A 21,015-nucleotide genomic window follows, 5' to 3' on the forward strand; every position below is an offset into this window, starting at 1 on the left:
AAAGAAACGTTGCTCTTCAGGGTATTTTTGAAGGTCGCTGTGGTGATTAATGATATGTGATGTGTCAGGACAGGGCAGTGCGGTTATTACCTTTAACATATACTGTATTCTTTGTATGATTTTAGAATTCCAGTATTCTAGAACCTATGACTGAACTAACTTAGCTGTTGACTTCTTTATTTCCATGTATCTGATACATTTATCATTATCACTCTAGACAATGAACCAGTTTTTCTTTGGCTGAAAGAAGTAGAATAAGCATTTCTGGCTGAATACTAACAATATATCTACAGCAACATCCTTCCTCCTACTACATACCTTTGCTGGTATCAGTTTGGATATTCAGCTTATAATAACCAAACGATAGTAATTTACTAGAATTAGTCAGCAGTTTTGTGATGACACAAACCTATTTAAATTGATACAGAGTTTTATTAAATACTTCTTTGAAATAGTGTAGCCTTTTTTAAAAAAAGTTAGAAATGAAGAAAAATAGTTAACGCGTTTTCAGTTATACATAAGTACCTAAAAAACTGGCATATAAAAAGGTTAGCTGCACAGTATAATGAATGATTCTCACTTAGATGCAAATGATCTTTAAGCAAACTTTTTCTGTAAAGGGCCAGATAGTGCTTCAGGCTTTGTGAAACATGCAATTTCTGTCACAACTCGTCCACTCTGCTGTGGTAGCATGAAAGCAGCCTCAGACAAGAGGTAAAAAAAATGAGTGTGGGGCTTCCCTGGTGGCGCAGTGGTTAAGAATCCACCTGCCAAGGCAGGGGACACGGGTTTGAGCCCTGGCCCAGGAAGATCCCACATGCCGCGGAACAACTAAGCCCGTGCGCCACAACTACTGAGCCTGCGCTCTAGAGCCCGTGAGCCGCAACTACGGAGTCCGTGTGCCACAGCTACTGAAGCCTGTGTACCTAGAGCCCGTGCTCCGCAACAAGAGAAGCCACCACAATGAGAAGCCTGCGCACCGCAATGAAGAGTAGCCCCCGCTCGCCGCAACTAGAGAAAGCCCATGCGCAGCAACAAAGACCCAACGCAGCCAAAAAAAAAAAAAAGAAGAGTGTGGCTGGGCTCCAATAAAACTTTACTTATGGCCAGAGAAATCTGAATTTTATTTACTTTTCATACATTGTGAAATATTCTTTTGATTCTTTTTCATTTATTTCAAAAGATAAAACTATTCTTAACTCATGGGCCATAATTCTCTAATCCCTGGCCTAGAACAGTGCTGTCCAGTAAAGTAGCCCTTAGCCAAATATGGCCCTTGAGCATTGGAAATGTGGCTTATGCGACTAAGAACTCAATTTCGAATTTTATTTATTTTTAATTACTTTAAGTATAAATAGCCACACATGGCCATTGGCTACCAAACTGAACAGTGCAGGTCTGGAATCTAATCAAGCATCTAGACTAGCTGTGCCCAGTAGATTTATACTGTGAGCCACATCTGCAACTCAAAGCTTTCTAGTAGCCAAGTTAACAGAAGTAAAAGAAACAAGTGAAATTCAATTTTAAGAATGTATTTTATTTAGCTCAGTATATAAAACGTATTATCTTATAAAATATAATGAAAATAAATAATTACTGAGGCATTTTACATTCTTTTCTGGGGACTAAGCCTTTGAACTCTGGAGTATGTTTTACACTCAGCACATCTCAGTAGCCACCTGTGACTAAAGACTACTGTAATGGACAGTGCAGCTCTAGACCGTTTATAGGAAATACAGGGAATACAAGGAATATAGGGAATACAGGGAATAGTGAAACGAGTTACAAGTCACCACAAAGAATTAACAAGTCCACAATGCAGAATATGCTACAAAACAACTTATCTGGAATCTTCAAATTGAAAAGGCAATGTTATGGAAAGAAGTGGGGGATTATTCTAGAGTAAGAGACTAAAGAGACATAACAAAATACGTGTGATCCCTGATTGAAAAAAGTTTGAAAAAAAAACCACTAGGGAAAACGTTTTTGGCTCAAATGAAGAAATTTGTATATACACTGGATATTAGCTCATATTATGGATTACTGTTAATTTTTGTTAAGTGTAGACAAATAAAGCAAGTATGGCAAAATGTTAACAACTGGTAAATCAAGATGGAAGGTACAGAGATGTTCTTTGTTCTCGGCTTTTAACATTCTTCAATGCCTGAAAACTTTTGTAAAAAAATGTTGAGGGAAAACAAAAGCAAATGGTTTATTTTAGTGGTTCCCACAGGTCAGATGGGCTGAACCACCATGACCTGAAAAAAATTTTTTAAATAAAATTCTGAGTTCTAAGCCTAGTCTCAGTATCAGAATCTTAAAGATGCTTCCCAGGCCTATTATGATATACATCCAGGTTTATGAACTCAAAATTAACTCACTGACAATTTGGTCAATGGGCTAAATAGGAATCATCTATTTCTTACTTGTTGGAGTAGGTGTCATACAGTCCCACTTTTCCATCATCAGTTCCAAAAGCTAAGCAGCCTTCCTTGGTTGGGTGCCAGCACAGCTACAAAAAAATGAGGAAAGGGGCAGTGTTAAGGGAATCCTTAGGTTATACTTCAAGTGTTCAGTGGGAAAACTTTCTTGTTCTTTCTGTCTTCTACTTTTAAAAGTAACAAATTCTCATTATTTAAAAGAGAGAAACAAAGAAGTATTAAAAACAAAGTAAAAGTCACCTGTAATCTCACCATCCAAAACACCCCATTGCCAATTCTGTATCTTTCTAGACATTTTTTGTGGATGAACTTTATATATAATTGAAAAAACAAAAATAGGTTCAAACATTTAAATGATGTGCATGATACATTGTTGAGTGGGGAATAAAAGATTCCAGAACAATTTAGAAAATGTGATTCTATTCATCATTAACAAAGCTTGGAAAGATACATCACAAACTGTCAACAGTGGTTCTCTGGATGATGGAAGTGGGAGAATGGAGTCAAGGGTGGGGTAGGAAACATTTTTTGCTTCCTACACTTCTGTACTATGGTTTTCGTTTTGAACCACAAACCTTTATTGCTTTTAGACTAAATAGCCACAACAAAAAGATATCACTTTGAAGAAAAACAAAAAAATTATACATATTGTTTTATAATCTGCATTCCATGTTTTATAATTTGCATTTTTCATCAATCATTAACATCTTCCCACATCAAAGAAAGATCTACATTATCACTTTTAATAGTTTAATACTATTCCCCATGTGGTTACATTATAATTTAATGTATCTCCTATGAATGCACATCCAGGTTATTTCTAATTTCTTACTATTAGAAAATAGTGTGACTCAAACAAAAACCTTAATTTTACAAACAAAGCCAAATTTCTGAATTAGGAGGTATGTAACGGGTTTGGTCAGAGAGAGTCCTTCTGCTGTTCCACTTTCAAATTGCATCGAAAATACCCTTGAAGAAGTCTGAATTCCCAACAGAGTTTATTTACATGAATAGGTATTCTCTAAAACAGAATTAGTTATTTGAAAAAAGTTCATGGCAAGCTCAAAGAAAGCATCCTTACCGCTGTAACCTTGGACTTGACACCCTGCCAAAAAATTTTCACATCATAGTTGTTCTTTATGGAGAATGTATTCCATATACGGATCATGCCATCACCAGCACCTATCGCCAAACATCCTGTGTCTACAGGAGAGAAAGCCAGACTGTAGGCAAATCCACCAAGGGAAGGCAGGGTCCAGCAGCACTCCAGGGTGGCCATGTCCCAACATTTTACCTGAAAAGATTAAGGGTTAGGGTCTTTATAAAGAAGGTCCAAGAAACAGGAAAAACAATCAACACTTCAAATAGGATGGGCTCAGGGTACATCAGGATAATGTAACTTAACTATTCCAGTAGGAATGAGAAAAAAAAAAAAATCAGTTATAAATTGTAGAGCTCAGAGGGATCTTAGAATACATTTATTCCCTAAGATGCCAAGTGAATTGAAAGCACAATAAACTAGAACCCAGGCTTCCTATTTTCCAGAATTCAGCGGCCTTCCCACTCTACTGTATCACTGTATTACAGCATTGGTAATTTTCTCATTTGGCAAACTTAAAAAAAAAAAAGGATAAAGGTGGCCTTAGGACAGTGGAAGAATCAGAATCATTATCTTCAAAAGCAAAATATGTTATCATAGGCAGTGGAAGAGGACTGCTAAGTTTTTAATCGTCACTTGTTTAACAGTGACTTGGAAGAAAACGGTCTGTCAAACAAGCCTAGCTTATTGTAAAACAGAAAGGTGTCTCAAGTAAAGCCAATTGCCTCTTATAGAGACTGTGCCGGGAGAAGATGGCTCTGCTTCCTGAACCATAGACGAGGGTATTTGAAAGCTCAGGCTTGATGATCTCACACAGCCTTCCGTGGACACGTCTACTCTTCCTTGTTGTACCTGCTTTAACAAAAAGGCAGCTTGGTGGTTCCTCAGCTTTCCCCTGCTTTTCTGCTGCTAATGTATTTAATGCCAATCAGTAACAGTAACTCTGAAATTGGAACATGGGGGCAAGGTGAGGTGTGAGAAATGATGTATGATTTGAAAAAGCCCTCTAATCCCACGCAAGTCCTCAATCACTGCTGTACAGTGCTGAATGCAAAATAAGCTGTTCTTACATCTCTGTCCATTGATGTGGAAAGCAGCAGCTGTTTGTCATCTTCAGTTTGTAGAGAACATAAATTAAACACAATTCTTGAATGATTCTGCCCTTCTGATGAAGCACTAAAGAGGGTATATTTCCGTCTCCAAGACTGAGTGAGATCCCATAGTAGCAGTTCGCCTCTGTGAAGGAAAAATAAGTATTAGTTCTCTTTCATGAGCAATCTGAAAACAAGTGATTTTGGGCCAGAGAGTGTGGGCCCTCAGCTGCAAAATAATTTCTGTTCATTGTTCCTTTAAGGAAATAAAAATTACATATTCTGAAATAGGCACAAAATATCTCTGGAAAAACACACACAAAAACAAAAAAAATCACTGCCTATGGGGAGGGGAACCAAGTAGCGAAGACAGAGGTGGAGAGGGAGCTTTGGAGTTCCCTGGTGGTCTAGTCATTAGGACTTGGTGCTTTCGCTGCGGCGGCACAGGTTCAGTCCCTGGTTGGGAAACTGAGATCCCGCAAGCTGTGTGGTGTGGCCGAGATATTAAAAAAAACAAAAAGGGAGCTTTACTATATCCTTTCATTCTTTCTGAATCATACAAATGTACTGGACTACCTTTTGAACAGATTTTCCTAACAGCTTTAATTATAAAATGCCACCATAATTTGCAGAGCCACAAAGGCTTTAAGACATAGTATGTCTTTTTTGGAGCAGTGGGGGTAGTTGGTTTGTGACTAACACTTTGGGGTATTTCTATATGCTTTGCCTGTATTACCTCATTTAAAAGCAGGGAACTTGTCTGTTAAATTCACTTATCATCTCAAGCAACTAGAAGCTGGTGCTCAATAAATTTTGCTTAATGAATGGCCATAATCATCCTAAGAGAGAGGAAACACTTACATCCTCCCCTTTTTTCATGTGAAGTCACTGAAGCTCAGAAAAGTGAAGGGTCTTGCTTATGAACAGCCGGTAAGTAACAGACTGATTCTGAAATTCAGTTCCGCCTGACTTCAGAGTCCACACTTAACCACCAGGCCGTACTTATTTGATCTTTTCACAACTCTTATTAGACAGCACAGGTATTAGTTCCATGATTTTTCCATTACAAATGGCCCATTATAATATAAACCTTAGTCATTGCTTTCTCCATCTTCTGTGTCTAGAAAGAGAAGCCCAGGAATTCCTGAGGCTAGAGAGGAGAACAAAATATGTCAGAGAGCATGACCAAAAAGACTTACCCAAAACAGCTGGATACCAGCTGTGTTGGCTGACCCTTGGGCCAATGGAGTGTCAACCAAAGGCGCTCTTTAACAGTTGGGTCTATACCCCCTCCTCTTCTCTTCAGAAAGGGCAATTTCAAAGTCGTCACCCCTGCAGATTAAAAGAAGGTCCATGGACAGTCAAGACAATGAAAGTACATGCATGAAGCCACCAGCAGTTCACAATACAGTTCATGTTTAAAAGTTTGTTAGTTTGGTTGCTTAGAATTCAGACCTCATTTTCTCATGGAAATTTACACATATAGTGTGGTTAATACCAGTCTAGCAAATTTTGGTCAAACAAGCTCTTACAGGCTGTCTTGGCAACTTAAACATTAAGAATATGGTGTGTCTGGGAAAATAAGGTTCCAACTGGGATTGAGAACCCAGGTGGTAACACAACCCAAGATTCTTCAAAGTTGGAAGGACAGAGGGTAGGAAGGACAGAGAGTAGGACTCCATCTTCTAGTTGGCAAGAAATCCAACAAAGGGGACAAATTTGGCAGTTGCGGTGGTAAATTCTCCACTCCTGACATGCTACTGACCAGATGTTCTTAGTCCCTGCTGTGTATGAGAACTACCACTGGCGCTTCTAAAAATACATATGGCAGGGCTCTACCCCTAGAGATTCTGATTCAGCAGATTCGAGGTGGGGTGCAGGCACCTCCAGCTGATTCTGCTGCATGACCAGAATTGAATACCATTGTATTAGACATCTGTAAGTTCAGAGATTACCCTTTTGGAGGGATTCCTAGCCGGATGTTGTCCCCACTAGGGAGTATCAGCCAAAGTGTGTCCAAAAGCAGTCCACAAACCTTAAAAAACTCTGCTTTCCAAAATTATACTACTAGTTACCACTGACTGAACCCTAACTATGTGCCAAGCACTGTGCTACTTGCTTTACGTGTACTAATGCATTTGGACAAAGATGAAAAAACTTCCATGGTTTTACATAAATTGGAGAAAGAAGACTGCTATAAAGAGAAAAGCTAGATTTTTACTGTAAAGGTAGAATTCATTCTGCCTGGAGTTCCTCTCAATCTATTCAATATAAACTTAAGGTAAAAGTTCTGTTCGAAGAGAAGCTTGGGAAAGCTAGATGACTGAGAGTCTCTGTAATTTGGGTAAAGTGAGCTTTTACATTTAAACAGGTACTTCTATATTAGGTATACATTATTAATTCTGCATTTGTGCATTAAAAGCTCTAGCTCTAGAGATCTTTTCCATTCCTTTGATCCAGGCCTTGCCAAGTTCAGATATTCCCATTCTCATAACAAACATCTTGCCCTCCAGGCCAAACAGTGATCTTTCTGTGAATATAATAGAAAACCTCATTGCCAACACCAAAGCCAGATGTTCAGAGTGCAGAGAGTTCTAGCCCAGGCTAAAACTTTCTGGATAGAAAAGTAAAGAACTGCTTTCTGACAGATGACACACACTGAGGATAACAAGAAATAATAAGCTTCTACTTCTACTGGATTGATAATAGGTTATATCACAAAGGAAACGTTAAATGTCAGTCTTACCTCGGCCTCTAGAGCAGCTCCAGATACGAATGGTCTGATCTTTGCTTCCAGTGGCTAAGTAGCAGCCTTTTTTTACTGGAGTCTGTGCTGTAACTTTCCCATTGGGGATTTCAAGTTCTTCTAGGGTAGAGATGGTAATTTTGTTTTTAATTTGCATTAAACATGCACTTACCAAAGAAAAATTAGTTTGCAAGGGTTCCTGAAACTTAGTTACTGTTTTCATAGATTTGATCTGTAAAATCTAGTTTTAAACATAATTCAAATTATACTATTCTACCCACTTTGTTCTTTAGGTCTAAAGAGTACTGAACCCTCTTAAATCATCTCTACCTGAATTTTCCCCTTGATTTATGGATAAACAATCTTCACCAGGCAGGGGGCACCAGGCTATGGAGTGGATCTCATCATCGTGGCCTCGAAGTCTGTGTATAACTTCTCCTTTCTTGCTGATGTCAGTTATAACCACTATGCCATCCTTGTAGCTAAAAAACAAGAGTTAGAAATACTACTGAAAAATGAAGACAGACTGTCTTTCTAGGAAACATTTTGGCTTAGGAGTTATTGTGCATTTCTAAAAGTTAAGTGCATTTGGGGTGGGGGGAAGGAAAAAGAGCAAGAAATAATCTTGTTCTGTCCTTATTCCAAAGTACTTATTTCATGTTTTCTGGTTTTTAAAAAAACCCTCCCCCATGCCAAACTCCTGGCATTAAGTTATACTATACACATTGCCTGGCACGAAGGTCAAACAGTGGACCATGCCTGTGCTCAGGGGGAACTTACAGAAGAATAGTTCTGACAGGGGCCCAGCAATTTCCCTAATTGGAAATGAATTTGTCCTAATAAACTAAAAATATCTCCTTAGTTTTACAAATGATCTTACTTTCCTAACAAAAGCTGCAGAATTCTAACTTCTAGATCTGGATATTCCAAGGCTGTCATTTCTGGATATTCCAAGGCTGTCATTTTTTGAATTCAGAAGAAACTTAGAAATTGTAATAGTGTTTTTTTTTTTAATGATGAAGTATTTCAGACACAATAAATATCTACTCTCTAGCTTAAGAAAAAAAATATTACCAATACAGTTGAAGTCCTCTGTACATCCCGCCCCAATCAAACCTCTCTCCCTTTCTTCCCCAGAGGTAAACTGCTATTCCTAAATTTTGTGTTACATTAGTCCTAGCCCTTCTTTGTATATATTCCTAAATAAGATACAGAATTACTTTGTACATTTAGAGACTTCATATAAATGGTATCATGTTGTCTGTTTTTCTGTAGCTTGCTTTTTTCACTCATTCTTTTTGTGAGTCATTCATGTTGACACGTGTAACTCTAGTTCCTGGTCAGTCGTTTATACTATTGCATAGTACTCCACCGTATGAATATACCACAAGTTTAGTTACTCATTTTCCTTTTGAAGGGCTTCCATTTGGTTTTTACTATCACAAGCAAAAAATGCTATTAATAATTTTATACACACTTAAGCCAGTTTCAGGTTTGATGCCTAGTAATAGGATGTTAAGATATACATATTTTTGCTTTACTAGAAAGTGCAAAATTGCTCTCCAAAGTGGACATACCTGTTTACATTTCCTATACACTAGACAGTCCTACAGGGAAAAATACCATTACAGCTTTATTTATTTTTCTCCTTTTATTAAAAAAAATTTTTCCCCATTACAGCTTTACTTAAAAAAAATGAAATCATAGAATATATCTAATCTCTGAAGACACAGACTTTGAAAAACCATCAAGATATATAACCTAATAGTCATGTGATCAACCTGTTTTGCAATTTCAGTCAAGACGTCAGGGACTGTTTTAAAGAACCTCTAAAAACAAATTCTGATTCAATCCTGTTTGATTGTCTTCCACCTGAAAGACTCTTCTCTTCTTCTGAATTCCTGCTCATCTTTCAAGGTCAGTTTGATTCACCCTTCTCTGACCCCTGCCTACCACCCTTTCTGCTCCCTCTCTTGTACTCCCACCAAGACAATGCTCCCATTTCATGGAGACCTCCGATCACAGACCCCTTCCATTTTCACTGTTAACTCACCCACACCTGTCTTCCTGTCCTTCTCCCCATGCAGTGCAGATTTCATGATCCATCATTATAATCACTCCTTAAAAAACACCCTTATCTCCTTTGTTCCCCCTTTCTCTCAGGGGTATTTACTCCACAAAACCCCAAACCTGGTTGAATCCGACCATCTCCTTTCTCAACCAGTTTGAGTAGTTTACTTAAAATTCATGACCACGATCCTTGGCTTGGCACTCAGCCAGGACCACAAGACCTGCAGTTTCTCTTAGTAAGTTCATTTTCCTCTTCTCTGAGATGACTGTTTTCATACCTTCTTCCTGCATCCAGCTCCTTCCCCACCCTGAACTTGACTCCACCTCTGACTTCTTCTCCACCTCTTTCTGCCTCACTAAGAAAATCAGCAGCCATCAGAATGAAACACCCTCCTCTTCCAACAAGATCTGTGAACCTACTTGCACCTATTTCCACATTCTCAGCTGTTCTTTCTACTTGTGGTCTGGATCCAGTTCCCTATTGACCTCCCATTATCACTCATGTATTCTTCACTGTTCACCCCTGCCACAGGCTCCCCCTTTTCTGCCTCAGCATCAGCATAAAAACATGCCTTTGTTATCTTCCATTTAATACTCCCTTGACCCCCATACACCTCCTCTGGCTTCACGTCTATATGCACGTTGTCACAACAAACTGTGGAAAAGTTGTCTCCATGTGTATCTACCTCACCTCCCAGTCTCTTGAATCCACTCCAGTTGAACTTTCTCCTCCTACATTCTTGTGCTTATGTCTAGTCTTCAAACTAGAGAGAATTAACATCTTTGGGAGAGAAGTAAATGGAGTGGTGAAGGAGTGGGGATTGCACTCTCAGGCAGCTCGTGTGAAACAACCTTGGTGATCACTGGGGAGACAGATCCCAATGCCAGATCGCTTTCCCAATTGAGTGGGAGAGCTGAGAACCAGAGACAGAGCTGAGTCATTTGACACTTTGGGAGTAAATGTTATAACCAAGGGTAAGTATGGAGGGAAAAAAGATGAAAGAGGACATTTCTGACATTTGGAGGTTGACTGAAGAAATCAGATATGAAGAATGAGTAAAGTACAGTATCATGGAAACCAAGGAAACAAAAATAGAATGGGAGAGACAGTGAGGACCCAGAGGTCACAAGAATAAATGATACCAGGGGTGAAGGGAGAGTGGTTAATACCTGTAAATGGTTTTCTCTGAGGAATAAAGCGACAGGAGAAGGCAAAGAAAATGCAAAGTAAGATCATAAACAAAAATAGATCATCAATGCAGATGGCATAGTACTTACCCAATGGCTACTAAATCTTCATGATGAGGTGAGCAAGTAAGACAGAAAATTGTCCTGGGTTCTATAAAGAGGTGCTGGCTGTCATTTCTGTTAAGCCAGTAACAGAAAACTACTCCTTTTTCATCTCCAGATACTAGTAAATCCTTTACTAGAGGAGACCAATGCAATGCTGATATTGTATGCTTTAAAACAAAACAAAGATATCTTTGCTTTTCATTTGTCAATGCTGAATTTTTTTACTTAGTTTTTAACCTGTATAATGCTAGGCACATTATAGGTACTTAATAAATACTGTCAGGACCACTTGTAGAGCAAGACTACATTATAACCAAATGATAGGAGAATTTAGGCTACTGGGGATCAAGGAGCCATTTAAAAAATTTCTTTCTTTGACAGATTAAAGCAAAGTTCTTACTAAGATTAACTGAGTCCTTTCCTACATTCTCTAGGCAGGTATATCAATTAATCATCTAGTTTGGAAACAAGTTTCATTCACTTACAGTTTATATCAGGAGTCTTTTTCATGGTAAAGTGCCAGAGAGTAAATATTTCAGATTGTGTGGGCCATATTGTCTCTGTTGTAACTACTCAACTCTGCCACGGTACTGTGCAAGCAGCCAATACTTAAAATTGTAGACAGTACTTAAATGAATGACTGTGATTGTATTCCAATGAAAGAATTCACAAAAGCAGGCAGCAGTGCAGTTTGCTGACCTCTGATTTATATGCATCTCCTTCCAAAAAAGTTTTGAGGTACCTTACAATATAGAGCTTCTAATCTAATCAACAAACACAATTATAAAAGTTACCTTGCACAGATGAGCTAGCAAAACTATACTTGAAGGAAGAGAACTCTGGCACAGATAAATAATAATGGTCTGAGAAACCAGCAAGTCATGGTACCTGATGGAGCGCATGTTCCGTCACAACTGTTTTTGTCTCTACATCCCAGATTTTCACAGTCCCGTCATCGGAGCTGGTGGCGCAGAGGTTGTATTGACCCGGGTGATGACAAAATGTGAAGCCAGACACCCTTTCGGTGTGTCCCACCAACTCCCCTATGACTTCAAGCAAAACCAGACTCCAGATTAAAGTGCTACCAAGGATTCCTGGCAGAATCCTTCTGTTGTTATATGGTGATTGGGGCCTCACTTATCCCATGGAATAACAAAAATTTCCAGGGACTCACAATCAGAAACCCCAAGTGCTGGTATTGGCTCTGCCACCTGACTTCAGACAAGTTTTTTTATCTTCTTGGGCCTCAGTCTTCTCAACTGTAAAATACCATTCATATCACTTGATGTGCCTAGTTCTTAGGCTGAGGAGCAGCTCAAGTGAAGAATGTAAAAGGGATTCCTATTTAGATCTGGCCAGAAGTCATTTGGAAAAGAATAAATATCTGGCATGCCATATCCCAAGGCATAATCAAAACCTAGTTTGGAGCCTGAAAGCATCCGGCTCAAGTCATTCATCTTACAGAAATGAGTATCATATATTTGTAGGATCTCTCTTAGGACCTGGAGCTGTAGGCAGCACCCAACCCCAGGAAGGCTCTCAGGGGTCCCGCACGCACTGGGTTGGGGAGGAAGGCCTAGGTGTTATAAATGCCTGGCGAGACACATGGATAACTTTTCAGTAAGGCAGCGGATCCACGTGAGAGCGCCAGGAGGCGGGATCACTCAGCCACAGCGTGGTGAACAGCCAACCTTGGAGACCGGGACACGACTCAGTTTAGATGACCGTGAGCAGACCCTTCTCCCTGCCCGAGTCTCAGTTTCCCCATCTATAGAGAGGGGGGTGGCTGGACACGCCCACTCGGCGCCCCTGGGGAACGCAATTAGTGCAGGAAGGCGGGGGCCAAGAGGTGGGGAATTACCTCGAAATGGGGACGTCCCTGGGATCACGTCCGCTCCCGGGCCCACGCGGACAAGGAAGACAGAGGTCCGCGCCGCGAAGCCGAAGAGGCCCCCAGGCACGGCATCGCTGCATCGGGAGCAGTACCAGTTAGGGGAGGGCGGCAGCGTGCGCGGTTCCTGTCCCATGATCACGAGCAACCAGGGATGAGGGAAGCAGGCTCCAAGGCAGACAGTTCGCAGCCCTACGCCGGAGCCGGGAAGGGGGCGGGGTTAATTTAGAGCCCCGCCTCTTGGGGCCCGCCGCTACGGCGCGCGCGGAGGTCCAGGTCTCACTGCGCGCGCCGCTCCTGCGGCCTTGGGGCTGGGAAAGGTTGGGCTCCGCGGGCCGCTCTTTGCCCCACCAATGCCGCCTGCGGCTGGAGGGTCTGGTGCTGCTGGTTAGGTATTGTCACTTGCTACAGCAAGGAAGGTTAATTAAGAGGTTAGACTGATGGAGTCACCTCCCCGTACTGCTGGTTTATTCTCTGGACCTGTTCAACCCTATCCCATCAAATATTTTTTTAAAGCTATGTGCCGGGGCGCCTGGTAGCTCTGGAGATGCTTTAAACGTATCTACAAGAAGCCAATTAACAAAAAGATAAAAGTTCGAATCAGAAATCAAAAACAAGGGTTTCTGCAACTGGGTGGAAATTCTGGCTCTGGTTTTTGATACTCAAGAAGCAGCAGAATAGAGTGACTCTCTTTTGATCTGATTAAGTGCCAACTCTATGAAGGGACTGTATGTGTTAAGTGCTGTGGAGGAAAAAGAACCAAAGATTCCTTCCAACTCAAACGTCCTAAAATGCTCAGTTTCTGCGCTTACACGCTTCTACTCCGTATTGCTTGTTTGCATTGGATACCTGGAACTCTTGCATATGTAGCAAAGGAAACCTGAGCTGTCTATGCTAATGAAGAGATATATATATATATACATTTACTTATTCGGATGTGGGTGGGAGCACTAACTTTGGAGGCACCCAACCCTAGATTGACCACTGTTTTTGCCAGTTATTATCTGAGAGATTTTAACCTATCCTAAATCTTTTTTTTCAATTGAAGACCTGATAATACAGGTCTAATTGGATTGCTGTGAGGAATACATGAGATTTAGTGAAATGCCTGCTGGCCATATATGGTAGCAAGTGCCTGCTGATTATTAACTCTTATCTCTTGGAGGTCAACCTGGAGATTAGCATCATACTTTGTATTTGAACTGTTCGTTCTTTATTTTTATTTATTTATTGAAGTATAGTTGATTTGCAATATTAGTTTCAGGTGTATAACATAGTGATTCACAATATTTAAAGATTATACTCCATTTAAAGTTATTATAAAATATTGGCTATATTTCCTGTTTTGTACAAAATATCCTTGTAGCTTATTTATTTTATACATAGTAGTTTGTATGTTTGTTCTTTAAAAGAGCTTTCACACAATCTCTAGTGATCTTCACAAGCCTGTGCCGTAGGGATACTTAGTTCTTTTGAGAAAACTGAAGCCCTCCCAGGTTAGTTGGCTTGGTTCACGGTCTCTGTTTTCCTAATCCTTTCAGACCATTTGTGAGGTGAGGCTTCGCAGTTTTTCTGGATCCCGACGAATTTTCGGAAACTCGCTAGTCTTTGACCTTTGCTAAGTAATTCATTCCCAAGTAAGGCTGGTCTGACCACACCGGCGCTGGTCTGACCAAGCGCCGGCCGCGTGTTCACGGTCTCCATGACAACACCTCGGGTGTCTGTGCGGCTTGGTCTCGCGATAAGACGGGTTTAAATCCGGAGAATTGCGCATGCGTTTTGCCCACACGGCATCTGAACTCGGAGGCTTCCGTAGAGGGAGGGAGCAAGATGGCGGCGGCAATACTGGGTCGTTTGGGTAAGGATTTCTTGGTGGGTGGAGGAAGGGAGTGAGGTGGGAGTCTGAATTGACGGCGTGTGTTGATATTGCAGGTGCGTTATGGATGCAGAATCTGAGGAGGAAGCTGGCCTTGGGGTAAGTCTTTCGCCTCGGAGTTAGGGAAGGGTCCAAGCCTCAGTCTTACTAGTCTCAGTTACTTAGAGCCTAAGTGCCAGGCTCTGCTTTAGGCTCTGAGGCTAGCGAACGAGACAGCCAGAGTCTCTGCTTTGCCACCCTGTGTTATCACCGCCGTATTGCATAGCCCTGCGGGTATCAGGATAATCTATGACCGAAGAGACATTGTAAATGTCTTTTCTGAACACTCTTTTCTGATCTTTTTGGATATGGTTAGATTCTCCCACCTAAATTGGGAGCGTACTCTTCTAGTTATCTCTGTAATTATCTGCTTATATGGGCAGGGACTGTATTGTAGACAGATGCGGTTTACATCGTGCCTGACATTGTGTTAAAATCTTTGTACGCCTTATCTCTTTCTCACAGCATCCTACGTAGTGTAGGTACTGCTATACCCATTTTTTCAGACAAGGAAATTGAAGCCTGCAAAGTAAAGTAAGTTGCCCACGGTCCCTCAGTTACAGGACTTTTGAAGCTTTATACTGTATTTTTAGAGCATTCTTTGACCTCAGGACAAAGCGTTCGTTAAGGTTAGGGAACGCAGCTGAAGTCAGTACTGGCAAGAGGCTTTCTCTGCTCCCTTCTCATTGTTCTTCTTCTGTAGTACAGCTGTGGCTCTTTGGAGGTTGATAATCTGATTGTAACTTTTCTGATCCATGTATTTGTTAACATTAATTTTGGTTTAGTCCATAGACTTTGGAGACAGATAAGTTGAGTGTGAGTCCACATTTTAACTGCGATTTTGGAAAAGTTACTTATTCTTCTTAAGCTTCAGTTATCTTCTATGATATGAGAGAAAAATTAGTACTACCTCATAGATTTTTAATCAGGATTCAATGAGATAAGGCTTATGAAGTGTTTTGTACAGTGCATGGTGTATAATAATCCCGCCCTAAATCTTAGCTGCCATTAGTGTTTTTATCATTATAAACTACTATTGAGTTCCCATTATATCTAGCTTTGTCTTAGATTCTCGGTTCGAGGGAGGAAGAGGTGGGCTAAAGAAGAAAGTAGGAAGTACTGGCACTTAGGATTTGTCTTCACTGCTTTCGTAGATTATCTTCTATCACTCTACCCCCAGCCATGCTGATTTACTTACTTTTTCTGAGTATGCTGTGCCTTTATTTGTTTCTTGGTTTTTCATGCTTTTCCCTCACTTTCTGTCAATAACAGCAGTTCTCATTATTCAGACTCCTCTTTAACTGTTTCCCCTTCATGATCTCACTAAAAATGAAAGAAATCAATTTCTCCTTTCCTTTAGTATGTGTTCCTTAAATAATGGCTTCATATATATGTGTCTGTGTCCTCTGCTACCTTGTGTATCCTGGACAGTTAGGGACACTTCTTGTTTCTTTTTGTAGCTCCAGTATAGGGTCTTGCACAAAGTGAATATTTTGTTGATTTTTGTTGATTTAAATTGTCCCACACTGACTTATATTGGGAAGCTCTGAGCAAGTAACTAAAGCAGTTTGGCTTCAGTCTTGTCATCTGTGTAATACAAGAGGGTTGGATTTTGCTAGGTAGTCTTGGAGGCTCTTTCTAATTTTGAAGTTATATGATTTTACAAGTCCCCATTCTGAACTTTCTAGTGGGGAAATGACCACATGAAAACTAAGTAGAAAAGGCATAACTAATGCTTATGATGACCGTGTAAAATTTTAGAGATATCTAATTCAGTGGTTGGAAATGTAATTACATACCAATTGCCAGACAGGTAATAGAAATGAATGAACTAGGAAAAGTGGTCTTTGTAAAAAGAGAGTGGTAGGGCTTGTGGCAGTCATAGAGTGCATTTCTCCTCTAAAGGCATTGAATTGGATTAAAAAAATGCTGCTGACCAAATAAAACTTTTCTGCAGGCTATATTTGGTAGCAGACTGACAATTTCCAACCTTTGAATTTCAAGTCTCCCATTTTACTGATGCAAGCATTTGGGAATTTTTGTGACTTACTGAAGGTTACATGGCAAACCTAGGATCTAAACAAAAAATTCTCTGGCTTAAAATAGTGCTGTATCACATCATGGGAGGGACTGAGTGATGAGCCCTGAAGGGGTTTGTCGGGGGAGTCTTTCTGGAAGAGGTGAGTTTAAGTTTAAAGAGTGAAGAGTATATTTTGGTGGTTTAAAAGTTTGAAGGCACTGGTTACTAAGCTGTACATAGGTTAAAATTCTCCATAAGAAAAACCAAGTTGGAAATGTCATGAATCAGCAGTTTGGTGGATAAATGATGAGAACAGTGTGATATATTTGAATAAACACTGGGCTTCAGGTGATAGAGCTGGATTTCAGGTCTCTGTCAGGTACAAGTATTGTGGTCTTGGGCCATTTGCTTAACTTCTGTGAGGCTCAGTTTCCTCATATCAAAAAATGAGGATAATATTTAACTTCAAGGATGGTTGTGAGAACTAAGAGACTAATACGTTAAATGTCTATTTTAGCGCCTGGCACTGTGGAGGTGTTTTGACTGGGGATGATATTGCTGTGAAGTTGTTTGAGAGGAATCAGATTTAATGCTGGAACCAATCAGTAGCTACTTAACACTCTTAGATGAGATTACGTATTTCATCTATCAGCCCTACTTTTGTAGAACAATTGGCAGGAAGATAAGAAACTGAAATATACATTAGCCTATTCAGTTGAGTCACTCTTAAGAGACTTTTCCAGTGTAAGGGGTAGAAATTATCTCTTGTTTTTATGCATCCATGCTTTCAGTGTTCTGATTGCCACGGCCGGCAGATTTGACAGCCCCGCTGATTTGTGCTCTCTTAAATAAATCTTACCCTATGATCTGAGGGCTTGTGATTCCTTCCCCTTTAGGACAGTGGTTCTTAAATTTGAGTCACAGACCTCTTTGAGAGTATGACGAAAGCCACAAGAAATGTTCCCAGAAAAATGCATATCACATTCATAGTTTGGCTTGTAATTTCATAATCCTTAGTATAGCAATCTTTGCACTGGGACATCATAACTAAACAAAAGGACAATAATGATACACAATAATAAACGTAACTACACAATAATGATTAGTGGTATACAGTATGTTGGAAAGTGTGTCAGGCAGTGACCCTTGTGTTAATGGGTGAAATATTTTCCTCAATATACTTTGAAAAATTTCAGTCCTACAGGAAAGTTGAAAGATTACAATGTCCTTCAGCTGGATTCATCAGTTGTAAACATAACTCTATAAATATACATGCTTTTTTCCTTGAATCATTTGAAAGTGAATTGTACACGTTATGGTCCTTTACTCCTAATCACTTCAGGTTGTATTTCCTAAAAGTGACAACAGTCCCCAAGAACCACAAACCATGATCAAAATGGTATAATTTAATGATCTTTTATTTTAATGTTTTAGTTAAAAGGATTTAAATAGAAATCAAGTGTATGCTGACATTTACTTTTTTTTTTTTGAGGGGGGTGGGCTGCGCTGTGTGGCTTGTGGGTTCTTAGTTCCCCGACCAGGAACTGAACCTGTGCTCCCTGCAGTGGAAGCATGGAGTCCTAAGCACTGTACCGCCAAGGAATTCCCTGACATTTACTTTTTTTTTTTTTTTTAGTTTATTTTTGGCTGCACTGGGTCTTCGTTGCTGTGCCCGGGCTTTCTCTAGTTGTGGCAAGCAGGGGCTACTCTTTGTTGCGGTACGTGGGCTTCTCATTGCGGTGGCTTCTCTTGTTGTGGAGCACGGGCTCTAGGCGTGTGGACTTCAGTAGTTGTGGCGTGTGGACTTCAGTAGTTGTGGCGTGTGGGCTCAGTAGTTGTGGCTCGTGGGCTCTAGAGCACGGGCTCAGTAGTTGTGGCACACGGGCTTAGTTGCTCTGTGGCTTGTGGGATCTTCCTGGACCAGGGATCGAACCTGTGTCCCCTGCATTGGCAGGCAAATTTTTAACCACTGCACCACCAGGCAAGTTCCCTGATATTTACTTTTGAAAAAAGAAAAATTGACCAGTATTGAGGCTTGACAATAAGCCCTAAAATGGCCATGTGCTAAAACAAGGAGACCTTATAGATGGACATTTTCAGTTCCATAATATTTATGTTTGTTTAGTGAGTCTCTTGTTTATGTGACACTTTATTCCTTTGAAAGCACTCTCAAGACTCTTCTTTCAATTAGAGTTTGTATCTCCTTCAAGTCTAACTCATGGATCTGAAAGGTTTCTGTATTAGTTTCTTAGGGCTGCTGTAAGAAATTACCCCAAACTGGGTGACTTAAAACAAATGAAATTTATTCTCCCACAGTTCTGGAGGCCAGAAATCCAAAATCAAGGTGTCAGTAGGGCTGTACTCCCTCTGGAGGCTATAGGGGAGAATCCATTCCTTGCCTCTTCCGGCTTCTCTCTGTCTTCACCTCACCTTTCCCTCCTTTTTTCTGCTTCAAAACTTTCTCTGCATCTTTCTCATTAAGAAAAACAGACTTACATTTAGGGCCGAACAAGATAATCCAGGATAAGCTCCTCCTCTGAAGATCCCTAACTTAATTACCTCCTGTTCTATAGAATGTATTATTCACAGATTCTGGGAGTAAGGATGTGCACATATCTTTGGGGCCACCATTCAGCCCGCTGTATTCTCTTTCAAAAGAGGTCTGTTGTATCATCTTCAGGTCTTTTTTTTTTTCAGAAAGATGCCCTGTAAATCACACCTTTACTTTTGCTATGCCTTTAACCTGGAGTGCTCTTTTCCCAGGTTTCTGCATGTGGAAGTCCATACTTTGTTCAACACTCAGCTCAGACCCCAACTCCTCAAAGCCATCCTGATTACCCCAGCCCTCCTGTGACTTCTTCTGACATTTTAATGCCTGTTGCACATTATGGTTAATCCTTTATCTCTCTAACTGAATTTTAAATCACTTCAGGGCTGGAAATAGGTTTTATGTCTCTTTGCATTCCCATCACCTAGAATAGTACCTGTACTACCCTATCCTTATTACTTGGTCAGTAAGTGTAAGTTGAACCATCAGTCAGCCTGAACAGATGCAAGTTGTAGTCTGAGAGATTGCCAGAAATTGAGATTCAGGTTTTTCCACTCCAGTGCCAAGAAGGAATCCTAATGGCAAATTAAGTATAGGTACAGATTTCCAGCTTTATGTAATAGAATAGTTTATGCTGATTATACAAATTCTTTTAAGTATTCCTTAGGACAAAATAAAGCTCTAGAAGCTCTATATACCCATGCAGTTAGTTACTCACTAGAATATGACTGTTATTACTCTGAATGATACAGTAGTGATCTGAAAGGTTTAATGCCTTATTTTCACATGATTATTGACACCAGAGGCTTCCACTAGCTTTTCTGAGGGAAGGTGTTAGATCTGTGAACTAGGAGGTTGAACAATAATATATTTATAAACTTTTTGATTTATTCTCAGATTCTTTTTAAAAATTGTTCTGCTGAGAATTGTGACTTTTTAAATTTGTTCTCATCCCCTCTGTAGTGGGCCAAACTCCCCAGAGTATATAAGTATAAATAAAAATAAAAATAAATGAATAAATATGTGCTATATCATGAAAAAGAAGAGTAACATGGGGGCAGGGAAGAATGAAACATTTTAAATAGCCACTTCGGGGCTGTGCTATCTTACCCCGAGAGGTTACAGATTGGAGATCTGTCTGATGAATCAAGCCTACAGATATGCTTTGTCTGTATGTTATATTGTGTTTAAAACCTTCTTTTTCAATCAGTGTTTAAAAAGTAGTAGCTTTCTCATAAAAATCTAGGTTTCTAGATTCTATTATGCATTGCAAAGCATGGCAACAATTTTCTAGAGCAGAAGAGTGTACCACTCTTTAGATGGGATGTATATTCTTCAGTTTTCCTCATTTTCCAGCCAAGTGTGAAATTTTTACATAGGTACCTATACCCAGCCCTCTTATTTATATTACTTGGCTGTCCCCTGTATTCTCGAATTCATTCTACAAATATGTATGTAGTGTCTGCTGTGTGCCAGGCTATTCTAGCACTAGGAATTTTGTAGTGAACAAAGAACATAATCATTGCTCTCATGGAGTGTACAATCTAGTGAGGGAGGCAAATAATAAGTAAAATACAGAGTATATTAGATAGTGACAACTGCTTAGGAGAAAATGAGAGCAGAGAATGGGAATAGGAAGTGTGTGTATACAAGAGGGAGGTTGCAGTTTTAGATAGGAAAGGCCTCATTAAGATAGCATTTGCGTAAAGATCTGAAAGAAACCAGGGAGCAGGCTGTCAAGGCATGCCAACATCTGGGTGAACACCATTCTAGAGAGATGGAACATAAGTGCAAAGGCCCTGAGGAGGGAACATACCTAGTATGGTCAAAAGCAGTGAGTGAGGAGGGGAGATGGTAGTACGAGATGAGGTCAGAAGAAGGAATAGGAGATCATGTAGAGC

The 21,015-nt window shown here is 40.1% G+C and overlaps 2 protein-coding genes across 5 annotated transcripts in view; one reads left to right on the forward strand and one right to left on the reverse strand.

Moving 5' to 3' along the window:
- Nucleotides 1–12,839, reverse strand: part of GEMIN5 (gem nuclear organelle associated protein 5) — a 42,014-nt gene extending 29,175 nt beyond the window's left edge. For both annotated transcript variants that reach the window (XM_007165505.2, XM_007165504.2), the window contains exons 1-9: nt 12,602–12,839; nt 11,629–11,789; nt 10,726–10,907; nt 7,708–7,859; nt 7,378–7,497; nt 5,831–5,963; nt 4,611–4,776; nt 3,523–3,735; nt 2,427–2,512 (exon numbers count right to left, since the gene is read on the reverse strand). In XM_007165505.2, coding sequence (XP_007165567.2) covers nt 2,427–2,512; nt 3,523–3,735; nt 4,611–4,776; nt 5,831–5,963; nt 7,378–7,497; nt 7,708–7,859; nt 10,726–10,907; nt 11,629–11,789; nt 12,602–12,767 — 1,379 coding nt within the window. In that variant the 5' untranslated portion in view covers nt 12,768–12,839. The remainder of the gene's footprint in view (nt 1–2,426; nt 2,513–3,522; nt 3,736–4,610; nt 4,777–5,830; nt 5,964–7,377; nt 7,498–7,707; nt 7,860–10,725; nt 10,908–11,628; nt 11,790–12,601) is intronic.
- MRPL22 (mitochondrial ribosomal protein L22) overlaps nt 12,405–21,015 on the forward strand; it is a 44,481-nt gene continuing 35,870 nt past the window's right edge. Inside the window, exons 1-3 of one of the 3 annotated variants that reach the window (XM_007165512.3) lie at nt 12,405–12,466; nt 14,173–14,489; nt 14,564–14,606. In XM_007165512.3, the coding sequence (XP_007165574.2) occupies nt 14,462–14,489; nt 14,564–14,606 (71 nt within the window). In that variant the 5' untranslated portion in view covers nt 12,405–12,466; nt 14,173–14,461. Of the gene's footprint in view, nt 12,467–14,172; nt 14,490–14,563; nt 14,607–21,015 lie in introns of those variants that run through there. The other 2 variants (XM_007165513.3, XM_007165514.3) reach the window with 2 other exon arrangements.

Source organism: Balaenoptera acutorostrata, chromosome 2 (assembly GCF_949987535.1).
Source record: "Balaenoptera acutorostrata chromosome 2, mBalAcu1.1, whole genome shotgun sequence".
Lineage (NCBI taxonomy): Eukaryota > Metazoa > Chordata > Mammalia > Artiodactyla > Balaenopteridae > Balaenoptera > Balaenoptera acutorostrata.